Source organism: Chanodichthys erythropterus, chromosome 20 (assembly GCF_024489055.1).
Source record: "Chanodichthys erythropterus isolate Z2021 chromosome 20, ASM2448905v1, whole genome shotgun sequence".
NCBI classification, from domain to species: Eukaryota; Metazoa; Chordata; class Actinopteri; order Cypriniformes; family Xenocyprididae; genus Chanodichthys; species Chanodichthys erythropterus.
In genome coordinates this window covers 25,141,635-25,167,143 of record NC_090240.1, presented here as the reverse complement: position 1 = coordinate 25,167,143, position 25,509 = coordinate 25,141,635, and the positions used below count along the sequence as shown (strand labels likewise).

Here is a 25,509-nt window from a genome sequence, read left to right as displayed (position 1 = left end):
GTGTTAGATCAGCTGTAAAACATGGAGCATATGGGGCTGCCTGCTTCCATATGACACCCCTCTGCTGTAAAGAGAATGGACACTAGCAACTATAACTGAGATAATAGGCAGCATCTGCAAAGATCCAAATTAAAATAAACGCAATGTCACAAACTCATGATGTGGAAGAGTTACATTGCTCACGGGCCTGTGTCACATTTCCCCAGTAATTTCCTGTTACTGTCCTCTATCTGATCTCTGAAAAATGTTGAAAAGCCCCAATATATAGCATATATACATATAAACATGATCTTATCCATACAGACCTGTGACACCACGGGAGAAGCACTGTTTTAGAGGATAGTGAGCTGCTCTGGAGAGAAGCACTGCTTTTCTGTTAGTCTAATAGCAGCATCTTCTAAAGTTAGATTAATTTAGTATAATTTGTGCTGAGCTGAGGATGGTCATGGACAGTACAGAGAGAGAGAGACTGACTAGAGAATCACATGAAGGGGATTATTAATTAAGGACTGGCCTGATTTCACAGTGGAGATAATGCCTCTGACATCTTTGTGCATCAATCCAGTAAGCCCATCAGTATGCCTTTCTCTCTCTGAGCTCTGTTGAAAGATTTTTCTCCACATGTTTGTCTAACAAAGTTTCAGTGAAGTCCACTTTGATTACCCCTAGATTGTGAAGATATGATTTTCTTTGCCCTTAAATACATACAGTGTAGTGTATGTATACACTAGAAAAATAACACTGCTAGATTATCAATAATGCATCAGTGTTTTCGAAAACAAAAATAAACATCTAAAAGGAATAGCTGCATGAGGTGATGCTGAGGAGTGAATGAACACTAGTAAACTGAAGCACATTTTATATAACACATCCTACGTGAGATAAATCAGATATCCTATACACAACATAAATGTAACATTACAACTTGCATCTGCACAGAAGGATGCAAATGTACCCAGACCTGCACATGACATGCAAGAAAAAAAATTCCCTTGATTTACCAAATTGTGTGCCTGATTTACTATTTCGTTCCCTTGATTTATAAATCATGTGCATGATTTATAAATCGAGGGACTGAAATAGTAAATCGTGTGCATGATTTAGCCTACTATTTTTTTCCTGCATGTCATGTCTGGGGCTCAGTGTTAATTGCGTTGACGAATAATTTTCGTCAACGAAACGATGACTAAATAAAATGCGTTTTGAATGACTAAAACTATGACTAAAATCTACTCTAATTTTCGTCAACGAATGAAAACGAGATGAAAGAGAGGGACGATTTGGGAAGATATCCAGACAGAACTGCTTTCCTGTGTGGAAGATGTGCACATTTGAATTGTATTGTGCTGATCTAATCGCGGGAAACGCGGCGCTGTTGCGCGCTCTACAGGCTCGCGCAGCAGCACATCTGACTGCTGCGCAGTTATTGAATAGCGCATATTTATGCCATGTGATTGCTTATAAGCTAATGTTGATGAATTATGACAATGTTTACTACACGATGGTAGTATGTTTTAGACGGTTGTAAGAATGCATATTTTATCTCCCTCATGAGCAGCCTGCTACAGTGCAGACAGCAGACATTTCAGAATAAGAGTGTATTTCGGGATGGTTTATAATTATTATTTTTTTCCTGGTCATTATTTTTATTTTGTTTAAACAATAAACTGTATTTAATTTAATTCCTATTTAATTCATAGTAAACTACTGTATCTTCTGTCACAGGAAGGAAAGACTAAGAACATTATTTGACACATTATTCAATATATTTTATAAGTATAAGGGTTATTATAGTTAACTAAACCTAAAACCAAAGAAATCTTCATTACTTGAAATAAACATTAACTGAAATAAAAGATAAATATATAAAAATGTAAACTTATTTTATTTCATAGTTTCTCAGCTTTAGCTTAACCTGAGGTATTAAAATAAACAGAAATAAAAACTTATAGACATTTAAAAGCAAAAACTAAAAGACATAAACACAAAAAAATACTAAAACTTTTAAATAAAATTACAATGAAAGCAGGAAAAACTAAAAATCAAATCTAATAAAAAATTTTAAACGAAAACTATAATAGTAGCCTACCTCAATGATAAGTGTGTCAATCCCTGAAAAGTACTGAATTTTGCTCTTTCTCCTGTTTTTGCACTTCAACGGTCAAAAACTGTCCGCTTTGGTGAGCAAAGTACAGTTGGGTGAACCTAAACAGTTTGGGGAATATCAGATGTACCTATATCAGTGCATTGGATCTGTGGAAGCATTTCTATTGGAAATGCTTAATGCATTACAATTTAACTAAATTAGATTTTAGTCGACTAATTCTACTGTAGATTTAGTTGACTAAAATCTTATGATATTTATTCGACTAAAACTAGACTAAAACAAAAACAATTTCCGATGACTAAAATATGACTAAAACTAAATGGCATTTTAGTCAAAAGACTATGACTAAAACTAAATCAAAATTTGCTGTCAAAACTAACACTGCTGGGGCTCTGTACAAATGTAAGAATTATGATGACAAAAAAGTAACACTGCTGGATGTTTTTGAAAAAGAAACATCTGTAAGGAATATAACTGCCTCAAATAACCCAATCATAGTCAATAATGTTGGGCATTGCCATTTTAACTGTACCTCAGGTAACGCCCAAAATGCCGCAATAACCAATCAGAAAAAAAATTTATATATTTTCTAATGTCATGGTGATCATCATTTTCATGATCCATCGTCGCTGTCGCTGAGTACTCGAGTATTTGTGCACATCCCTAGTTTCGAAACTTTTGACAAGTACTTTATTTTGTCTTGCCGAAGTGGCCGTTTTGGTCTGATGATTTGTCTTTCTTTTAAGTAAATATCCATTGGTATATTTTTGTTGTTATTTTGCTAAGTCTAAAACAGAAATAATCGTACCAGCTCCTTATCATTTCTTCTAAAATATAATCACAGTGTCTCTTTAAGACCAGTTAAATAGATTTGTTCATTTCTGCTGAGCCCTGGAGGCATTTCCATTTCCAAATCCACTTGCTGACTTTAAGCTTTATTAGAATAGACTGCCAGTTCTGTCTGGCAGGTTGGCATGAATCATAGATAACTATGAAAGCGAGTTCCTCAGAACATTTTGGAAAAATCTTCTATTCACTTTTTTCTCCACAGTAAGTCACTATAGTCCAACCCAAATGTGCTGATTCATCTGTTTGCATAGCCATAAACTGACAAAGATTTATTTCTGGGGATAGTTGAGCTATTTATAGCAGTCCATTTTATATACAATTAATTAAGGATTGGACAGTTTACTGTCCACCTCTTATAAAATATGATTATTCAGCGACTTTAATGAGACCAAGCTATGAGGAAAGATTATCTTAAAACTTGGACTAATTAATATATTCATGAGCTTAATCTGTTTTAGAACACAATGTTCCAATGCAAAGTCAGTATTACTTTTGACAAAAAGGCAGCTACTGGTCAAACAAGGCTGTTACATATGATCTATTTAAAATGTATCAGGTGTTCCTGGAAATGTTGTGAATTGCTTTTCAGACGGAGGTAATTAAAGATCAGTGGGCAGGCTCTACTCAAACCACCAAACGGTGTTAAAAGCCGATCAGAGTTGACACAGGACAATTTGCTCAAATAATGATGCCAGTCAAACTAACAATAAACCTGTTAAGCTGACATAATAAGCAGTCAGTCTTTCATCACAGTCTCTCCTTCACTTTCTGAGACACTTATACATCATACTTTTCTGGCAAGCCTATACTGATTGCACACGTAGGTGACAGCGTGCTTTAATTGAGATTTTTTCCCAAGACTCAGCGGCCAAATTAAAGAATGGCCTCTGCATGCTGATCACCTAGGCATTACCTCACTTTAACCAAACTCCTATCTTTACCTGTGTAAACTATTCTGAGAACAATCAATCAGAAGAACAATCTTTAGTGCCACAAAGAGTAAATAAAGACAAAATTCACTTTGACTTCTGTCTGTTTGTAAAATGATAAGCTGTTTCCTCACAAAAGTCAGTGTACTGAATTAATTTTATTGAAGGGTGAAGGTGATTACAACATTTTTGTTGATCCTGGAACAACATTCCAATCAACCAATCAGATTTGAGGGAAGATTACAGTTTATGTCAAGTTTATGCTTACGACCAGGGTTAGGTGCTTCTAAGGTCTATAAGTGTTATTCCCCTGCCTTTCAAGCTAAATTATGGATAGGGTTGAGGCCCGTTCACACTAAGAACGATAACTATAAAGATAACAGTAAAGATATAGCTCTAAAAATCCACACCACAGCTATAACGATGACAGTAACGATATGGTCAGAATAAATGGTGAGAACAATTATTTTCTAGCTGTTGAACGATAAAACACTGACAGCCAATCAGAATCCATTCTAATTTAAGGGCTCGCGCATATAAAATGGCACACAACTTTGCAGAGAAATTAATCTCCGAGGTCCAGTCAAACTCCCTTTTCAAGGATACTTTAAAGGAAATGCATATCTGGAAAACAATCGGTCATACCCTCGGAATAAATGGTGAGAAATATTAACGGAGATGAGATCATTATGCCAGGCTAGCAAACAGTGTAACATTAACATAAAATTACTTCAGCTATCCAGCACCAGTTTTGACAACATTGTCTTGATTCAAAGAATCAGTCAAAGAAAAGCTTATAGTCTAAAAGCTGTCATGTTTGCGTGCCTTGCTGACAGGACCAGCTTCCCCCGTACATAACTTTAAAACGTAAGACAGTACCCAGATTTCACTTCTACTTTTAAAGGTGCCGTAGAACGTCTTTTTAAAAGATGTAATATAAGTCTAAGGTGTCCCATGAATGTGTCTGTGAATTTTCAGCCTAAAATACCCCAAAGATTTCTTTTAATTAATTTTTTTAACTGCCTATTTTGGGGCATCATTAAATATGAGCCGATTTAGGCTGCGGCCCCTTTAAATGCTCACACTCCCCGCCCACGGAGTTCACGCTTGCCTTAAACAGTGCATAAACAAAGTTCACACAGCTAGTATAACCCTCAAAATGGATCTTTACAAAGTGTTCGTCATGCAGCATGTCTAATCGCGTAAGTATAGTATTTATTTGGATGTTTACATTTGATTCTGAATGAGTTTGATGGTGCTCCGTGGCTAAAGCTAACATTACACACTGTTGGAGAGATTTATAAAGAATGAAGTTGTGTTTATGAATTATACAGACTGCAAGACTTCATTTTTATTTTAAAAATGAAAATAACGACAGTCTTGTCTCCGTGAATACAGTAAGAAACGATGGTAACTTTAACCACATTTTACAGTACATTAGCAACATGCTAACAAAACATTTAGAAAGACAATATACAAATATCACTAAAAATATCATGATATCATGGATCATGTCAGTTATTATTGCTCCATCTGCCATTTTTCACTATTGTTCTTGCTTGCTTACCTAGTCTGATGATTCAGCTGTGCACATCCAGACGTCCTGCCCTTGTCTAATGCTTGAACATGCAAATATTGGGGGCGTACATATTAATGATCCTGACTGTTACATAACAGTCAGTGTTATGTTGAAATTCGCCTGTTCGTCGGAGGTCTTTTAAACAAATGAGATTCATATAAGAAGGAGGAAACAATGGAGCTTGAGACTCACTGTATGTCTTTTCCATGTACTGAACTCTTGTTATTTAACTATGCCAAGTTAAATTCAATTTTTAATTCTCGGGCACCTTTAATGAAATTTTGGTAGGCCACATGGTTTTATAAAATACAATATTTGGTCTTCAAAAAGCTTTTTTCCAAAAGGTACATCTTGAAAAGTGGGGGGTAGTCTTATATTCGGAACAATACGGTATATTTTATATTGAGCATGGACTTTATTCAAGCCAAAAACATATTACTGAAAAATGCACAATACACAATCTTCTAGCCTAGGGTGTTGTCAGTGATTAAAATTTTAAAAACATGACACTTCTCGTCCAGTGTGCCCACTTCACGCTTTGTTTTGCTAATGTTTTGCTCCTGGTTGGAGGACATAATTTACGAAACATGACTGGCAAAATTGTCCAGTAAGTTAATTTGTGTTACCCGCCACAACTGATTTTTACATACATTTGGCAGGTTGGTGGGTATTAATTTCAAACCCTGGTTACAACGTTGCACTAGGTTTTGGAACAGAGTTGACGAGTAAGTAAGACTCTGCTCAGGCTTGTCTGACTGAAAAAGAACAGATCCAAGCTCAAATCAGCTCAGTTTTATATCCTGAACCCCTGCCAGTGAGAGAAAGAAAAAGTGCAAGACAGAGAGAAAGCTAATTCTGTAGGAATGCAACGTCTCTTCCACAACTCAGTGTTCCTTGAGAGAGGAAAGACTCCAGAGCACCTGGAGTTGAAAGGATCTTAATGCTTAAATACACAATTAGACTTCAGGTTACAGACATGCACGCACCTCCCAGAGTACACACTGCAGTCTAGTGCTGCCCTGGCGTTTTCTTACTTTATTGACATGGAACCTGCTGGAGCTTTCTGGGCTGAATGTTTCCTGTCACTTCTGAGGACACAGGATTTTGTAGCTTTGCAGCCTCCTTGCCTTATTGTGCTTTTTTGACTTTTGAAGTAGAACATTTCTAAAAGAGGTTTTGGATTTAACTTTTTGAAAAATGGCTAAAAGTCAGAATCCACAGCTCAACCCAATGCAAGTGACAGTTGCTCATTGGAAAAGACCTGATGCAGTAAGTATGTGAAATCTGCAGTCAAAAACAAATATATTATATCGGATATACGCTGGGAGGTAAAGATCTGTGTTTGCAACAGTGTTTGAGTTCAGCACACATTATAATTAAAAAAACAATGTTAATAATTCATTCTGTGCAGCAAAATATTGCTAAAACCAACAGCGATTTAATTGTAAAATAAATTATTTTACTTATAATAAATGATTATTTTAAGTGTGATGAGAGCGGGATATATTTGATTTGTGCAAGTTCTGGCATCTCAGAATATATATTTCAAGCTTACCTGATACATTTACATGTTATTACAGAAAAATATCAAAGGTTTTCCTTGTGCAGCAATTTTTAATGCGCAAGAAAAGAGAATATGGATTTTCTCCCATCACTGACAGAGCTGCTATCAGTGTAAACTGACATGCACTATAATTTTGCTGCAGATTCATCTTTTCAAGGCTAATCACAGTCTGTCATATTCTGTTACCTTTAGTTTTATCTCAAGATCAAATGGATTTTGCCTTTAAAACGGTCCTCACATCCATACCATAGCTATTTGAGATGCGAACAAGTTAAACTCATATAATTCAAAAGATTAAAAGTTTTTTCCCTCTATGTTGCAGTGCAGCTTACTGTAATATATTGCTGTATTTTATAATTTCATTATATATACAGTATTTCTGTAATCCAATAGGTTCATCTGTGTATGTTTGTTTAGGGAGGATACTGATTACTGTGAACCATAAAGTGCACATGATTCAGAGTTTAGTAGTACTATTAAATTACTTTACTATCTGGTGTTTTGGTTAGTTATTTGGCTAAAGAGGTGTGGTGATAATGTGTTTGTGATGCAGAACTCTTTTGACCTCATGTCAGTGGTATTTCACCTGACGTGGTTCAGTTTCCTGACGTTTGTTTTCAAGGCACTATAGGGTTTGTTTGCCGATGGTGGAGGACTTGCACAATGTACTCAAACAATGTGCTAGTACACAAAGTATTTGTCTTAAGACTGTGAGAAATTTATCCAGTCTTCAATCTTCACAGATCGAAGATAATTGTTTCCACTCACGTTCACGTTGTCTTTGGATCAGTCCCAAAGGCTAGACAGAACTGTACTGTCTGTGTCTTGGAAGTTAAGAATAAGCACGGTAATGGCAATGGTAATGGTGTGGGAATCAATAAAAATGAATAATGAGAAGTTTTAGGAAACAAACAAGTGCATTTGAGATTTAGAAGTTAAATATTACACGTGTGCCTTGAATTTCAATAATTAGCCTCATACTTTGAATGCTTCTGTGTCATGTTGCTAATTGGCATATGCATACATGGGAAATGATTGCAAACTACTTCAGCAGCCAATTAAAACCAATTATAATTTTAAGCAATTGTAACAAATCTCATAGCTAAAAATACAATCAGTTATAAGCATTATTTTCCAAATATGAGAGCTGTTGATTGAATTATATATTTCTATACTTTTTCTCCATCTAAAAATCATGCTGCCATCGGGCTAGAGAGGAAATGCCAGTTCTACTGTATCTTGCATGAGTTAGGCCAAAACTAACATTGCCACCAGCCAATATTGAATGTACTTGGCCTTAATAAATCATGGATGGATCCAAAAACACTATCATACCCCTAAAGAAGTTTGTGTTGGTGTTAAAGTTACCCTATTTTTAAGGTTCTTAAAGGTGCCCTTGATTCAAAAATTGAATTTACCTCGGCATAGTTAAATAACAATAGTTCAGTACATGGAAAATACATACAGTGAGTCTCAAACACCATTGTTTCCTACTTCTTATATAAATCTCATTTGTTTAAAAGACCTCCGAAGAACAGGCGAATCTCAACATAACACCGACTGTTACGTAACTGTCGGGGTGTACGCCCCAATATTTGCATATGCCAGCTCATGTTCCCAACATTATGAAAGGGATTACACGTCTGAATCTGCACAGCTGAATCATCAGACTAGGTAAGCAAGCAAGAACAACAGCGAAAAATGGCAGATGGAGCAATAATAACTGACATGATTCATGATAACATGATATTTTTAGTGATATTTGTAAATTGTCTTTCTAAATGTTTCATTAGCATGTTGCTAATGTACTGTTAAATATGGTTAAAGTTACCATCGTTTCTTACTGTATTCGTGGAGACAAGAGCCATCGCTATTTTCATTTTTAAACACGCAGTCTGTATAATGCATAAACACAACTTCCTTCTTTATAAATCTCTCCAACAGTGTGTAATGTTAGCTTTAGCCACAGAGCATAGCCTCAAACTCATTCAGAATCAATGTAAACATCAAAATAAACACTGTACTTACGCGATTAGACATGCTGCATGACGAACACTTTGTAAAGATCCATTTTGAGGGTTATATTAGCTGTTTTAACTTTTTTATGCTGTTTAAGACAAGCGCGAGCTCTTGGGGCGTGGAGCACCAGATTTAAAGGGGGCGCGTACCCTGAATCGGCTCATTTATAATGATGCCGCAAAATAGGCAGTTAAAAAAAATAATTAAAAATATCTATGGGGTATTTTGAGCTGAAACTTCACAGACACATTCAGGGGACACCTTAGACTTATATTACATCTTTTTTAAAAAAGTTCTAGGGCACCTTTAATATGTTTTCATGCATCCAAGGTCAAAAAACTTTTTTTTTCTCATAATATACAATGCAGCATCACCTCTTTTCTCGCAGTGTCTGAAACGGATCAAACAAGGGATCGGTCTCTCCAAATTCCTCCTTTCAGCGAGCCTACTCTGCTCTGGTCACATGGCCTTGTCTGTTGTGATTGGTCTACACAGCTTACAGCGCATGTCGAAAATGAAACATATCTGAATTTCAGCTCTGGAGGCGTCCTCAGTACTTGTGCACAGTGATAAAAACAGTACAACTACAGTGTTTGAGAGCGGATCAAAGTACACGTTTTTTGTCATTGAAGTCTATTATGCAAATTTCTATTGGGAGACAGTAACTCCATGTATCGTTCACTTTGATCTTTGAAACTTTGCAGCCCTTTTACATTCACAAACAGCTACATTAGTCACTACAAGGTAATAATAAGTGTGCTGCACACGTCCTGAAAAGTGAAGCCAGAGATTGTATATTATAGGGAGATAAGAGTGTCTGTATCTCTTACCATTGGAGAAAGCGTAACGGCTAACTTAATCACGTGCGACACCTCTCAGCCTATCGTGTAATGGCAGTGACATCAGTCGCAACATTCCCTAGTCTGCCTTCTCTTAAAAAAAGCTAAAATCTACATATAGTTCCCAACAAAAGTATTGTTTAGTGTAAAACATGCTGAAGATTAGCGAACAGGCTGTTGATTAATGAAATGATTAGCTATTTCCCCACAAAAGCTGTTTAATCAGCATAATGAAGCCTCCCATCCATTGACATCCATTCAAAAAACAGCCTCTGGTCTCCTTCCCTGCGTACCGCCAGAGGCGGAGCGTTAGCATTAGCCGTTATGCTTTTTTGGCTAAAGGTTGCAGGCTTGCCTTCCAGTGGCTTTGGTGAAGCCAAAGCCTTGTGATCGCCCCCTGGAGGCTGGCTGCAGTATAAGTCATAAACCTCTCCATGTAATCGAATGGGACGCTAGCCAAACTAAAAATCCAATTACACTTCAAATGATTTTTTTTTACAAAGATAGTTTCTGTCATTTTAGGTAGTTCTTATCACGCAGTTCAAGTGTTTGTTTTTCCAGTAAGGTTTTAGTTAGTTATTTGATGCTATAAAAATAGGGTGTAACGTCATGATTGGCAGCTGTGCTTGCGAGTCTACGGGAGCGGGAGTATGGGCCTGTACCTTGATGCTGCGGCTCCACCTCAGGATCACTACTGCGCAGACTCGTGCTCCTAACGACGTAATCGGCAACGACCATTACTGAGATATTTTGGCTTCAGTTTTCTTCAGTGGAAGGAAGCGAAGACATGCTGTCCATCTTTTTTTACAGTAATAACTGAAAAAGCACAATAGGGGCACTTTAAAATTGGTATTATGTGGGAAAAATTCAAATAAAGCTTTTCTATGAATTTACTTAAGTTAGTTGATAAAAGTTAACTGCTTAATAAAACTTATTTGTTGCAAATAAGAATATGGCTGCAGTCTGAGTACTCTAAATGTCCTGATGAGAGATATATGAGAGATTTTCAGTAAGCAGCTGCAGTTCGGCACTGCAGTGTGTCGTCTGTGTTGTCAGCCACACCCCTCTCACATCATGAGAATGTAATCTAGGGTCAACTCTGAAATCATCTCATCTCATTTCATCTCATCTCCTCTCCTTTCTTCCAGACTACTGATTTATTTGAAATGATTGAGAAAATGCAGGTAATGTGTTTATTTTACTTTTCTCATTTTTCCACCTCTCTGCTTTTCATCTTTGATGTAGATACTTCCATTAAACCCTGAATCAGCTGTCTTAACTGGCTACATAGTCGCATGTCTTTTGCTGTAGTTGAAAGTCATCCCTGTAAATAATGAGGACATTTATCCATTATAAACCATAAGGATGACCTGGGGGCCAGTAATTTCCCCAACCAATGCTGCACTGACACTTTACTGTATCTTATGCTCGTTATTCTTGTGCATGTGAAAACATTTGTTTTTTGACACAAGTAATTTTTTCATTCTTTTATGGGGCAAGTAAAAATCATATTTGTTTATTATGAATGTTTTGCAAAAAATATATTTCTCTGATTATCACAGTCCTCCACAATGAGAACATGATCTGACTTTGAGGAGAACAAATTAGTCCCTATCTACGATGCTCATATACAAGATCCTGTTGTTGAGTACACAGAGACATATTGATCTTAGTCATTTGATATTACTTTTGTTATCTCTAACTTGGGACAGACAGATGCGCATTCAGAAACTATAATAAATGCACTAAATTCACCTTAATGTTTCAGAAAACATCATGACATTGAAATTGGATCTGATTTACTGTTGGGTTGCTGCTGGAGGACATTATACAGTAAATGAGAAGCTCAGCTAGATGTACAGGATGTTTTAAATGACAAATGTGTTGGTATGTATATCACAGTTGGTCTGCCATAAAGATCCCTTGCTGGAATTCATCATCAAATAGATCAGACATTCAATCCCTGTTGCATTCCAGTGCAGCATTTCAAATCTACAGCAGTTATCAGTAAAATCATATTCATCCCTGTGGGGTCCAATTGAACTGCATATTCACTCTTTTGAGCTACCGAGAGGGTATCTTTTTTTGATCTTCAGCATTTTAGTTAAAGAAGTGGACAAATTATTTGTATGTGCAACTTCAGGAAGTTTCATTTTGTATAATGGCTGCAAATAGCCTTGTAAATATTTGAACGTCTTCTCCCTGCACACTCACAATCGTGCTTTGATCTTGTGTTCCACTGTCTGCCATATTCATAAAACCTGATTAAAGAGAATAAAAAACAGTTCATTGTCTAAGACTGATCTAAATGCTGATAGCTTTGTCTGTCTTTCAGTTTGTCTGCCTAAAATAATATGCTCTTCTCTAATATTGTTTAAATGCATGTGAACTTTCTTATGGTCTTCTATAATTGTTTTTATGAATGTCCCATTATGCTGTTTAACTTTTTCTATGCATTTTTTCCACTGTCAATTACCTGTTTTGTCCTTGCACTGATGTTTACGCTTGTGTGAATAATTTTAGTCTATTTTTTAGTAAAATACGTAAATCATGCTTTTAACGTGAAATAATTTCTTAAAATTCATGTTTTTTTTTGTTTTTTTTTTCAGAATGTACCCTCTTTAACAACAAATTACATTACAATAATTACATTAATTAATATATTTTTATATTTGCTTAGAGGGAATTTGCTAAGATTGAATTGTTCCACTAATTGCAGCTCATATAAGCCCCATTTGCATAAAAATGAGGTTTGTTTACATTCAAAAATAATTCAAATGAATTATTATATTAAATACTCTAAGTGAATTGCTCCTAGGAATGATATTTCCATCATGTCATTCCCAACATGTATATTCGTGTAATTTATAAAATGATATTTCCTTTCCTTTTTAAAAGGCATAAATGTATAATCAGATACCTCTTCCTCAGTAGATCTAACCTAAGTGTTATTTTTGCTTTCACACGTGGGCTGACAGATTCTCTCTTTTTATCTTTCAGAGCAGCAGAATGGACGAGCAACGATGCACTCTTCCTCCTCCTCTCAAAGTACGTTCACCTCACCGGCTCCCTTTTGTCCCTGTATACACGCGCACACACAATAATACAAAACACGTATTGTCTGAGGGCCACGGGCCGCTGTTTTTATCTGCGGGCAGATGGCTTCAAATAGAAGAGCTGGTTATCAGTCAAGCTGGTGCATCTAGTTTTCAAAGACATCCGTAGCCCACTTTCCCTCGCACTAATGGAACTGCAATCAAATAAGATTAGCTGGTGCTGAGGAATATTCTCTGGCCTGAGGCCTCGCTGCCTTTAAAGAATCAAACCGATCGCACTGTGTACAGTTAGTGAGTTAACTCTCTTAAATAAACCAGCAAGATGAGCAAGCAGTGTGTTGGGTCATTGGAGTTTAAAATGGGTCTCTTGCAACCAAATGAATCCACTGCATAATTAATGTTTTGAACATCATTTTGTTACAGACTGAGGAAGACTACATCCCTTACCCCAGCGTCCATGAGGTAAACCAGTTCAAAATAAAGAGCTGACAGAAATTGTTATTGCAGTCGATCTCAGTGGAATTTGTTGTGCGCTTGCACATCTGACGGTCAACGTAATTGTTTTTCTTTGCTGTCTCTGTCAGGTTCTCGGCAGAAAGAGTCCATTTCCCTTGATTCTGCTGCCCCAGTTTGGGGGTTATTGGATTGAAGGGACCAATCACGAGCTGAGCAATGGGATTGACCCGGAGCAGCTCCTGTCTCCCACCTCACGCTTCAAACTGGAGTGTAACACCACTGCTAAGATCTACAGGAAACATTTTCTGGGCAAAGTAAGGATTTGCTTAAAGTAATCATTTACTCACCTTGTCATTAAAAAACTGTGTGACTTTCTTTATTCCATGGAACACAAAAATTGAATTTCCTGATTTTAAAAAATGCAAAAAATATGACTGTAAAACTGTCTTAAAAGTGGTCAATGACCCATGCATTATATTCACTATATGTCTATATTATGTATATTATATCTCCTAATGCACTATATGTCTATATTTATGCACTATAGATAGCTTTGCGAGAGGAACGGTCCAAAATTGAAGTCATTATTAACTGCAAATCTGCCCTAGCTCTACTTGACATGTTTTTGAGGGGGTGTTCACACTTGGCAGATTTGATTTGATTAAAACGCTAAGCGAACCAGGGCTAAATGTATAATTTTCTTATTTTTGGTCTGAAACAATAGAAACCAAGAAAACTGAACTTCAAGTTTGAACACCCTGAGAATTAGAAATGTAAATTCACAAACAAGCTATTCTTTTGAGTCAGATCTTTTCCAGTGAATCAGTTAATCCGGTTCACAAAACTGGTCTGAACGATTAATTCACAAATCAGACTGTTTAGGTTCTCGAATTCTTGATGACTCAATGATTCGGCCACAACAATCCACTGGAAGTCAAGATTATTAGCGAATAACAGCCTATATTTCATTTTTTCATCACACGAATTGTATGACTTTAGAAGATTTTGAATATAGCCCACAAAATCACTGTTGAAAATGCATAGAAAAAGCTAAACCACTTTCATTTGAATACGTTTCAATAATATAATTGTTAACAAATGGAACCTAATTACATAGACCAATGTGACACCGCAGCAGCCAGACATAATGAAGATATATTAGGCTTTGGCTTCAATGGGCTTAATGTATTCACATCTAATATCCATTATAAATTAGACTAATGTGCATAAAGAAGTGGTTGGTTAGCCATTAGAACTGTGGGGGAGTGTTGGGACTAAAAACTGAGATGAGTTTGCAAGTGTGAAGATGAATGAACGCTCACAGCTTCGCCTTCTGCTCCTTCATTAGGAACACTTTAATTATTATACAGTGGACAGTGCCCTGGGCCACCTGGTGTTCTCCATGAAATATGATGTTATCGGGGACCAAGAGCATCTCCGTCTCATGCTCAGGTGCGACCTTTTCCTTTCCTCTTTTTTGTTCTCCATCCATTCTAGATTGCCTTTCCCGTCCCTCGAATCACTCACTCGTCTCCTGGCCTCATGTACTGCCTAAAGTCTTTATCGTCAGGGCTTGTTGTCTGGCACAGTTCCACTTCTTTGTTTTGAACTTTGGCCTTTACTGTGGACATTAAACAGAACACACTGATATCAATTCCTTGACAACAACTGTGAATGTTTCCTGGGACCCACAATAAAACCCTTTTCCTTGCAGATTAAACAGGCCAAATGTACACGCCACCCTCATTTCCGCATTAGGCACCAGATGGACAATATAGGCCAATGTGTGTGGGTGGAGGGAAGACAGCAGGATGTTCCTGTTATCAAATCCATGTGACACATTTAATGATGCCACAATGACACTGAATTGAAGTTTGGAGCTGTTAACAACTGTTACTGTTGTAGGTCTGGGCTGCGTTGTGCTTTAATATCATTAGAAACTGTTTTTGAGCTGTCCGGGGAAACAAGAAATATTTTTTTTTCTTGCTTTATAAACCTAACTATATTTCATGCCTAATACAAGAACAAACAATTTGTTAGGAATTTAATAAATAAATAGTAACACTTTATTTTAAGGTCTTTTAACTAGTTGCTTATTGGCATGCATATTACTAGAATATTGGCTATTTATTAGTACTTATTAAGCACATATTAATTCTTAACATTCTTAATCCTACCCAATACCTAAACTTAACAACTACCTAACTGTTAATGAGCAGTAAATTAGGAGTTTATTGAGGGAAAAGTCATAGTTAATAGTTTATATACTGTATGTTCCCCACTAAAGCGTTACCAATAAATTATAAAACTAGGGCTGTCAAACGATTAATCGCGATTAATTGCATACAAAATAAAAGTTTGAGTTTGCATAATATATGTGTGAGTAATGTGTGTAAATAATATGTATATATAAATACACACAAATTAATGTATATATTTAAGAGAAATATGTTATATATGTACAAAAAAATGTATTTATATATAATATAAATTATATAAAAATATAAATAAATACATATACTTGTAAATATTTCTCAAATATATACATGAATGTGTTTGTATTTATATATACATAATATATTAGGCAAACTCAAACTTTTATTTTGTATGCGATTAATCGTGATTAATCGTTTGACAGCCCTAATGAAAACATATATATATTGTGCAAATTTGCTTTTCAAATGAATTTATTGTTTTATATCTAAATTTTGCTATTTATGCCTAATATAATAGTGAATTATTTGTCAGTGTGGTAAGAAAAGTAAATAATTAAATACAGAAATATTCATGTCTAACTTGAAAACAGTACATTGTGTGTATTATGTCGAATAAATTATTTGTCAGATGGGTAATAAATAAATATGCACATACATACTGTACATTTATTAAAAAAAAATACTGGAAAATATTATGCTTAATACAAGTATAAATCATTTGAAAAGAAAGAAAAGATTCTATATACTGTGAATTTATATATTGCAGTGTTCAATCTTATGTTTACTATTTTCTTTCTTTTTTTACAGAACAAAAATGAAAACGTATCACGACGTGATTCCAATATCTTGTCTGACCGAATTTCCCAACATTGTCCAGATGTCCAAGGTGAGAGTGAATCATGCGAGGAGGGGGTGAAGGGGTCAACACTATTGTTTTCTGGTCCTCCAATTCATCACACTTTTCTCTGAGTGACATGACTGATCGTCTCACTCCCCCAAGAGTCTGTTCTGTCCTGCCTGGACAGATGACCATAGTGTTGCATCACTTTTGCAAGATCAAATTCGAATGAGGAGAATCAATATGTGTTTTCTCTTTTCGTTATTGTCAGCTCGTCTGTGAAGAGGTGAACGTGGACCGATTTTTCCCGGTGCTTTACCCAAAGGTAAGCAACCCTACGTCTTTATACGACCCACCTGCACTATAGTGATAAGCTTTATACACCGATGCATGATTCCAGATCATTTGTCCTGGTTAATTAAAGTGTGGCACTGGGAAATACACTAGTTTGAGCGGAAGTGTTGCTCTGCGTCTCTCAGGGGTTTGCAGTGCTCACAGAGCGGTAAAGCTAAAGGACACTTATCATGCTATTTAAATCATCTACCCCTCCCGCAGGCCTCCAGGCTCATTGTCACTTTCGACGAACACGTCATAAGCAACAACTTCAAGTTTGGAGTCATTTATCAGAAGTTTGGACAGGTAAGTCGCATGGGAAGCCTTATCTCCGTTAGCTTCTTCACAACCAATCTCCTGTCATTTAGCAGATGCACAGAGATGAATCGTTGCTGTAGCTCACCATCATAATTCATCTTTATTTAGAATGCCGCCTTTGAAAATTTATGTTTTGAATCAAACAGCTAAGAAAGTAGACCTTCCTCCTCTCGACCTCACAATGGCTCCTCTGCTTAGACAACAATCAAACCATTGTCTTCATTTGTCTTGTATTAAAATCATAAGGCTATTGTTCCCAGAGAAGAGCACTGATTACATTAAGACAGTCCTTGACCTTTAAGGCCGCAGAGAGGAGCTGAGTGGGAGCGAGAGGAAACTAAGAGGTTCTTCAGGGAGGCTCGCTAAAATCACCCTTAGCGTATTAGCATGACAGCGGAGACCTGAACAGTCTCTTCATTTCGCGGATCGATGTGTTTACATACTCAACCTTTCCAGTGTGTGCAGCAAGAACACCAAGGCCCTTGATGGGATGTGCTCATGTTTGATACGCACCTTATGGATCAGCCCTCAAATCTTCCGCTTGCCCTTTTTTGACTCTAAATAAGACACTATGTTTATTCAGAGGAACAATTAGCATTTTCATTAAGGTGACTCATGATGAGCCATTTAGGTTTGCTAATTTTAGAGATGTTCTTGCTTTTTTGTTTGTGGGTTTTATTTCATTTGGGTGAATCGAAAGATAATGCATGAAGCTTCTTTGTTTCGTAGACCTCAGCAGAACCTCTATTGTACCTGGCGGGTGTCTACTGCCAAGGACACTTGAGTACAAATGTTTGCTTGAAACTTATCAGCATTTTATGTGTTTTTATCTTTGTAGACTTCAGAGGAGGAGTTGTTTGGGAATAACGAGGAGAGTCCTGCTTTGGTGGAGTTTTTAGAGTTTCTGGGACAGAAAATCGAGCTCCATGACTTCAAAGGGTAACACTTATAAACAGAATGCTCTTACTCTCTCTCAGTACAGCACAAGCGAGATGTAGATGCAGTAGATGAAATGTTTAACCGCATGCATGAATTAAAATAGAAGCTTTGGATCCAATTTTTTGGAGTTTTAAAAGTGCACATCTGAGGACAGATTTCACTAAGAATGAATTACACTTGCTAATAATGTTGTTTATTTGCACTTTCTTGCTACGTTGTTTGAACCCCCAAACTACACAAAATATGTGCCTACAATGTGCACAGTGTTTATGCTTTAAAAAAAAGAAAGTTCCCCCTTGCATTCGCACTGGGAATAGGAACTCTGAATCGACCGACAGCGGCGTCTTTAAACGCGGTATTTACAAATGCTGAATGGTGGATGCCATGATCGGAGCTATGTTTGTTGTGTGTCGTGGGTTCTGTGATAATGGAGATGGAATGTAAATGCATAATCTACGTGACTGAAAGAGCAAAAAGTGGGGCTAAAAGACAAAATCTCCTATGACAACTTTCAGTATTGCATATCAGAGGCGGAGAAAAGAACACAAGCCTGCAGACATTTTTTTCATGTTTGTGAAGTAAATATGTTGACACAACTTTTTAAAAATGCCGGGTGCTGGTGATTGACATGCATTTGTCAACGTACACTAACGTCACTGGTAGTTCCTATTGTGCTGGTTTAGTAGGAGCTAATTTAGTTCCCCCAAAAGGAGTTCCTAGAACTAAAATCATTCCTAGTTCCTGCAGTGGGAAAACGGCAAAATCTGGGAACTTTAGCCAATAGTTTTAGGAACTATGAAAAGGTTCCTCCAGTGCGAAAGCCCCTATAGTCCTTGATTAAGCTGCATTGCTGCAAAAAATTGAAATAAAGCTAGAAGTATAGTCAATTAAAAACTTAAGCAAAAATCTTAAATGTTTCCTTGGAAACTAACTGAATTAATTAAAATAAGTTTAAGATCTGAAGATGAATAATTAAAGCTAAATAGTTATTATTAGAGAAAAACAAAAAATAATAAAAATGACAAAAGCACACAATTATTATTAAAACTTAACATAAAATTAAAATGAAAACCGAAAATAAAAACCAATTCAAAATATTCATAAATAATTGTAAATACTACTAGTATAATAGTATTGTAACAAGGCGGGACACGAGGTCAGATCCATTTGCAAGCTTTAGTTAAGCAGAGATCGTGGTCAGACAGGCAATGGTAGAAAAACAGCAAACAGGTGTGGCAGAGAGCAGGCAGAATCGTAGTTGAGGAACAGGCAATGGGTCAGGGCTGGCAGATAACAATCACAAATCCAGGAAACAATAAACAGTCCAAAGGGCAGGCAGCAGAGTATCATACACGGGGAACAAACAGGATCAGAAACAGACAGGCAGGCAGGGTAGATAACATTTAGAATTGTCACAGGAGTAAACAAGACTTCGCAATGATGTGTGGTGAATGAGAGTCTTTTATAGTCCGGTTAATGTGCTGCAGCTGGGTGTGGTGATTGGTGATTAGTGTGGAGTGTGTGCAGGTGACTGGCAGGGAGGATTATGGGAGTCCGGGAAGTGACAGGAGTCATGACAAGTATATAAATAATACTAAAACAACACTGTAAAGAACTAAATAAAGAATTCATTTATAATATTAAGAAATTAATTTTAATTTAATAAATATATTAATAATGATTTATTAATTAAAAAATAAAAATGATTTTTAAATGGAAAAAAAATAAATAGCCGAATTGTCTAATTTAATTTAATGTTTAAAAATATGCTGAAATTTAACAACAAATAATAAAATAATACAAATCTTTCAAAGTTGACAAATAAACACATTAAAAACAAATAGACATTAAAAACCAGTAGCTTTTCTTATGACGTCACGGCCTGGTCGCGCCGGCGCAGTGCAACCGGAAGCTGACGAAACCATTGTCCATTGTGAATAGGTGTTTGAGTGTGTATTTAAATGTCTAGATTATGTGTTAAATGTATTATGTGTGATTGGATTATGTGTATATTATTAATATATATATATATATATATATATATATATATATATAGGGATTAATTATTATTGTTTTATCATATTTAATATGAAATAGTTGAAGTATTTTGGATATGCATTATGTTATATGTACCCAAAGATGGGGTGGGCCAAAAAAGGGGCGGGGTTTGGCCTATAAAAGCCAGGCCAAACCTAAAGACAGTACTTGTTTACCAAGTCGACGCAAGAGTGCTACCGTGGTGCCTCGAGCAAATCAAAAAACCCCTTTCTTTTGTATATTGTGGATACCTGTATATATTTTATTGTTGGATTATTTTCTGGTTTATTTTTCCTTTGTTGTTTCTTTGGTTCTTTGGATTTTTTTTTCCCTCTCTTTTGTGGACACTTGTATATATTCTTCACTGTGGACCAACTTTTGGCACTGTAAATAAATTACACTTTGCACGAAAAGTGCTTTTGCGAGAGCCATCATTTTTACATCCCCTCACGGACTTACACTTCCTCCCCGAAGGCGAGCTGGTGGGCTTGTCTTCATCACATCCCTATTATAAAGGATAATAATTTTCAGATTAACTGTCTATGTGAAGTTTAATGCTAATGATAAAATTCATGTCTATCTGCAAAACCTCTGAATATGTTTTCTTCTACTAGGTTTCGCGGAGGGTTGGACGTGACACACGGACAGACAGGCTCTGAGTCTGTGTACCACAATTTCCACAACAAGGAGATCATGTTCCATGTGTCAACTAAGCTGCCTTTCACAGAGGGTGATACACAGCAGGTACACACAATCCCACTATGCTGTGGGTTCACTCATATCACATGTGCTTTCCTTGTTATTAGAACCTTTAATCAGTTCAAATGTGTTAAGCATTAGTATGACAAAATATAATCAGTTGTCCCTGATGACCGGTCTCTGTAAAAAAATTAAGCCACATAGGTATAAGCCATCTGGATTGACAGGAGGGGTGAAATCCATTCCTTAGCACTGAGGCAGATGCTGTTTCCTGCAGCCATACACTGCTGATGTGCTGGCAGATGATTGTTGACTCACAAAGTGACCTTTATTCTGCACCTTCAGAGGAAGAGTGTTTTTAGAGCTCACTCCTCAGGGAATCTTCTACATTTAGTACGCATGAACCAGGCTCATCTCTCTCTTGCTGTCATGTGTGCAGTGATTGGAGGTTGACAGCAGATCGAGTTGGTGAACTGATGTCCATGCTTAAACGAGCGGCAACAACCTCTGTGTTTGTTTGTCCTTGCCAGCCATCTGTTGTGACATGTTGTGAAAAACAACTTCAGCACATGGCATCATTGACACATAAATTCAACCTTCAAAATGAATCGAATTTATCATCAGATGTCATTTAACGGCACTCGTCGCAACTGTGGTTTCGTTTATCACATCAAATATGTTTGGACTGGCTCATTTCATTCCTAACCATTAAACTATGCAATGTTGAGCTACATTGTCAATATATTTATTTATAAAATATACAGAGGCTATGTCACATATTTGAGTGCCTTATTTATTTTATAAAATGGCTATTGCATAATAAAAGTATTAAAAATGCATATTTTCATAAAAACAGTATTTTTTAAAGCAAATTTATTATGTGCTATTACTCTGTAAAATAATACACTACTGTTCAAAAGTTTGGAGTCAGCATGGCTTTTTTTCAGCAAATACAAATTAAATTGATCAAAAGTAACAGTAAAGACATTTATATTCTATTTCAAATAAATTCTGTTCTTTTGGACTTTCTATTGATCAAATAATCCTGAAAAAAATGCATCACGGTTGTCTTAAGCAGCACATCTGTTTTAACATTGATATGTTTCTTAAACATAAAATTAGCATATTGATTTCCGAAGGATCATGTGACACTGAAGACTGGAGTAATGATGCTGAAAATTCAGCTTTACCATCACAGGAATAAATTACATTTTAAAATATATTAAAACAGAAAACTTGAAAGCTGCTAATCCATTTAAAATTTTTCAAATGAAATCTCACTCCAACAGCTGTTTAGTATTTGAGTTTGCGTACATGCTGAAAGTGCAGCTATTGCATGAGTGCATTTTAAATGAAGAATTATAAAAATAAACTCTCTTGTCTTGTGTTCTGTTATCTCAGCTACAGAGGAAGAGGCATATAGGAAATGACATTGTGGCCATCGTGTTTCAAGAGGAGAGCACTCCATTTGTGCCAGACATGATTGCTTCCAACTTCCTTCATGCCTATGTAGTGGTGCAAGTGGAAAATGCCTGTTCTGACAACGTCCTCTACAAGGTACTGTACATCATCACAGTATTACTGCAGTCTAGCACTTCTCTAACACTTCTCTGTGAGTCATGATACACATATTTGTCATTCTCCAGGTTTCAGTAACAGCGCGAGATGACGTCCCCTTCTTCGGACCACCCCTACCCAACCCAGCCATTTTTAAGAAAGTGAGTTGATGAATCTTATTTAGAATCTTATTTAGATGCAACATCAAGTCATGGGTTCAGTTCTTAAGGAATGCACTGATTAAACATATACAGTACTTAAGATGCTCTTTAAATGGCATTTGAAGGGAAAAAGTAGCTTCCAAATGCACTACCATTCAAAAAAATTGGGGTCTGTAAGAAATACTGTAAAATTTTGAAATATTGTAATAATTTAAAGTAGCTGTTTTCTGTTTTAATATATTTTGAAATGTAATTTTTTCAATTCTGCCTCTCGTAGGGTCCAGAGTTTCACGAATTCTTGCTTACCAAGCTCATCAATGCTGAATATGCTTGTTACAAAGCTGAAAAATTTGCCAAATTAGAGGTGAGTGACAGTAAGATGTCAGAAATCAGTGCTCATATAGACATCACAGATACTAACAGAGGGTAGCTGTGGTTTTGCCAAATAAGACATGTTCCTGGATCAACATCTTTTATTGTTCCTGGAACAGCAATCCTGTCTAAAAACTTGAGCTGCGTTCCAATTCACCTACTTATACTACGCCCTAAAAGTATGTACTCTTTCTGTGAACCAAAAGTACTTACTTTTGAGTGTGTAGCAAAAGAGTAGACAAGCTTTGGGACATACTAACACGTCATACAATCGCGTCTTTTCTCTCTGTCGCATCCTGTCACCGTAAACTGGCCTGTCAATCATCTTACATCCTCCACATTTCATTTAGTTCATTTCCTACCGTATCGTAGAGAAATGCAGCACGTTGATCTGCAGTCGCAAGTCTTTCATGTGGAGAACTCTCCTCATATTAATGCATGATGCATTTAAAAGTTAATGGCCAATCGGATCTTTATAAAGGTCCACATTGGTATTTGCAGATGAAAAATAACACGGATAACATTAAATATATATTTTCTATCAGGTTAAACTGATTATTAGTCACTCAAAACTCTCAGCGTCGATCGCGCGTATCCGCCATGTTTTGTAGTTTTTAACACTTTTTACTCGTGTTTGTAGTTCTGAACTGAATCCTCGTCCAATGCGCAGTGGGTTGTGGGCAATGTTTTCATATGGTTTCTGTAGGAGGACAAACATGACACAAACATTCTTAACGTTTTCCAATGCTGTAAAAATGTGAACAACAAATAAATTTCAACATTTCTGTCAACGAAGATGCATCGACGTCACTTCCCCACCGAAAGCGCGCTCTCTCAGCTGGACTGAGTGGCAAAAGAACCTGCTGCATGACTGGATTTAATAGGGAAAACTGCGAAAACACGAGTAAAACAAACGATTACACTAAAGACTGGACTCGAAAGTGTTTCTTACAACTTGTCAAATAAACCTAATCCATGGATATTGACATGTAGCCAAGAGTCGTGTTTCCTGACATTATGTGCCTGATTTAGACGCCGGGAAAATACATAAAGCAAATCTGCCTGTGAATATTTTATATAACTACAATAGGCTATAGGTAGGTTTAAATCCGCGTAATCACTTATATCAATGTTATATATATCGTCATATTGTCCAGCCCTAAAACTAGTTTTATAGTATAGTTTTTGTCAGTGTTTATTTTAAAACACACAATTATGCAGAATATAATATGGAAAATATTTAGGCTAATTGATGATTTGTCAACATAATGTATAACAATACAATATATATGGTATGATTTTACCTCAAAATCCAACAATTTGACACCAAATGATAACTGCAAATCCATGTTTCTCTGCCTGGAGTCCAATTCTGTGAATTGCACCGATCCATTTGCTTCTTTTCTCTGTAGCTTTCAGCAGTTTTTAAATACCTCAGGAATACCTCATTATGTAGGTATTTGTAGCCTACTTAGTCATTTTGATAGTAAATTAGAATCCCTACCCCTAAACCTAACCCAACCTTCAGTGTAATTTGTTTGTTTTACTCACGTTTTCTCAGTTTCCTCTACTAAATCCAGTCACGCAGCAGGTTCTTTTGCCACTCAGTCCAGCTGAGGGAGCGCGCTTTCGGCGGGAAAGTGACGTTGATGCATACCCTTGCACCGCGCTAGCTGAAACGTGTGTCGCAAGCTATGACGCAAATCTTCGTTGACAGAAATGTTGAAATTTAATATTTATTATACACATTTTTACAGCATTGGAAAACGTTAAGAATGTTTGTCATGTTTGTCCTCCTACAGAAACCATATGAAAACAAAAAATATTTTTCCATTTTCATACATTTTTGAAATAGCTCCAGGGAGCCACTAGGGGGGCGCTAAAGAGCTGCACACGGCTCTAGAGCCACGGGTTGCCGAACTCCGATCTATAGGGTCAGACACCTGCAACACCAAGCGTATGGGTTTAATTCCCAGGAAAAATGTGATGTAATGATAAAATCTATACCTTGAATGTACTTTAAGATATATGCGGCTAACAAATGCAAACTGCCTCATCTAACATTCATTTTCTATTTATATTCAAACACAGTAATCCATTTTTGTTACCAGGAGCGCACCCGGTCTGCCCTGCTGGAGACGCTGTACGAGGAGCTGCACATCAACAGTCAGGCCATTATGGGGTTGGGAGGAGAGGAGGACAAACTGGAGAATGGAGGAGGAGGGGGAGGGGGCTTCTTTGAGTCTTTCAAGGTAATCCACGAGGACACCCAGCTCCGGGGGTCTCTGTGAGGGCACTTACATCCAGAATAGCAGAGGATGGGGTGTGAATGGTGGACGTGGTGTATTTTGGTTGTTTTACAGTCATATTAACACTCATGATTCTTTTAATGATGTGAGATGATTCGTTCATTTAGAGTGTCTTTATCATGCTGCTGTTGTTCCAAACGAACTGTGGCATTTTTTTTCTCTCTTGGGATTTAGACGGTGCCGTCTTTATGACTCCAGCTACCAAGTGATGTAACTGATGCTACCTAAATTAAATCACTCGTTAGCATAATTAGTCCTATTAGCACATTGTCGAGCATAGATACACTCATGAGAATTATCTTGTGCTGTACACTATTTTGCTTCCTAAAATA

The 25,509-nt window shown here is 36.6% G+C and overlaps 1 protein-coding gene across 24 annotated transcripts in view; it reads left to right on the top strand.

Moving 5' to 3' along the window:
• The window catches only part of rap1gapa (RAP1 GTPase activating protein a), a 123,311-nt gene that overhangs the window by 79,457 nt on the left and 18,345 nt on the right, over window positions 1–25,509 (top strand). For 15 of the 24 annotated variants that reach the window (XR_010892935.1, XM_067371999.1, XM_067371987.1 and 12 more), the window contains 14 exons: window positions 11,035–11,070; window positions 12,887–12,934; window positions 13,366–13,404; window positions 13,527–13,712; window positions 14,747–14,850; window positions 16,422–16,500; window positions 16,724–16,777; window positions 17,008–17,091; window positions 17,942–18,042; window positions 20,694–20,823; window positions 22,180–22,335; window positions 22,425–22,496; window positions 22,774–22,860; window positions 24,980–25,120. Coding sequence is in view for 23 of the 24 variants with exons in the window: in XM_067371987.1 (XP_067228088.1) it covers window positions 11,035–11,070; window positions 12,887–12,934; window positions 13,366–13,404; window positions 13,527–13,712; window positions 14,747–14,850; window positions 16,422–16,500; window positions 16,724–16,777; window positions 17,008–17,091; window positions 17,942–18,042; window positions 20,694–20,823; window positions 22,180–22,335; window positions 22,425–22,496; window positions 22,774–22,860; window positions 24,980–25,120 (1,317 nt within the window). In the remaining variant the exon portion in view is untranslated. Of the gene's footprint in view, window positions 1–5,850; window positions 6,734–11,034; window positions 11,071–11,448; window positions 11,774–12,566; window positions 12,637–12,886; window positions 12,935–13,365; window positions 13,405–13,526; window positions 13,713–14,746; window positions 14,851–16,421; window positions 16,501–16,723; window positions 16,778–17,007; window positions 17,092–17,941; window positions 18,043–20,693; window positions 20,824–22,179; window positions 22,336–22,424; window positions 22,497–22,773; window positions 22,861–24,979; window positions 25,121–25,509 lie in introns of those variants that run through there. The other 9 variants (XM_067371988.1, XM_067372007.1, XM_067372003.1 and 6 more) reach the window with 8 other exon arrangements.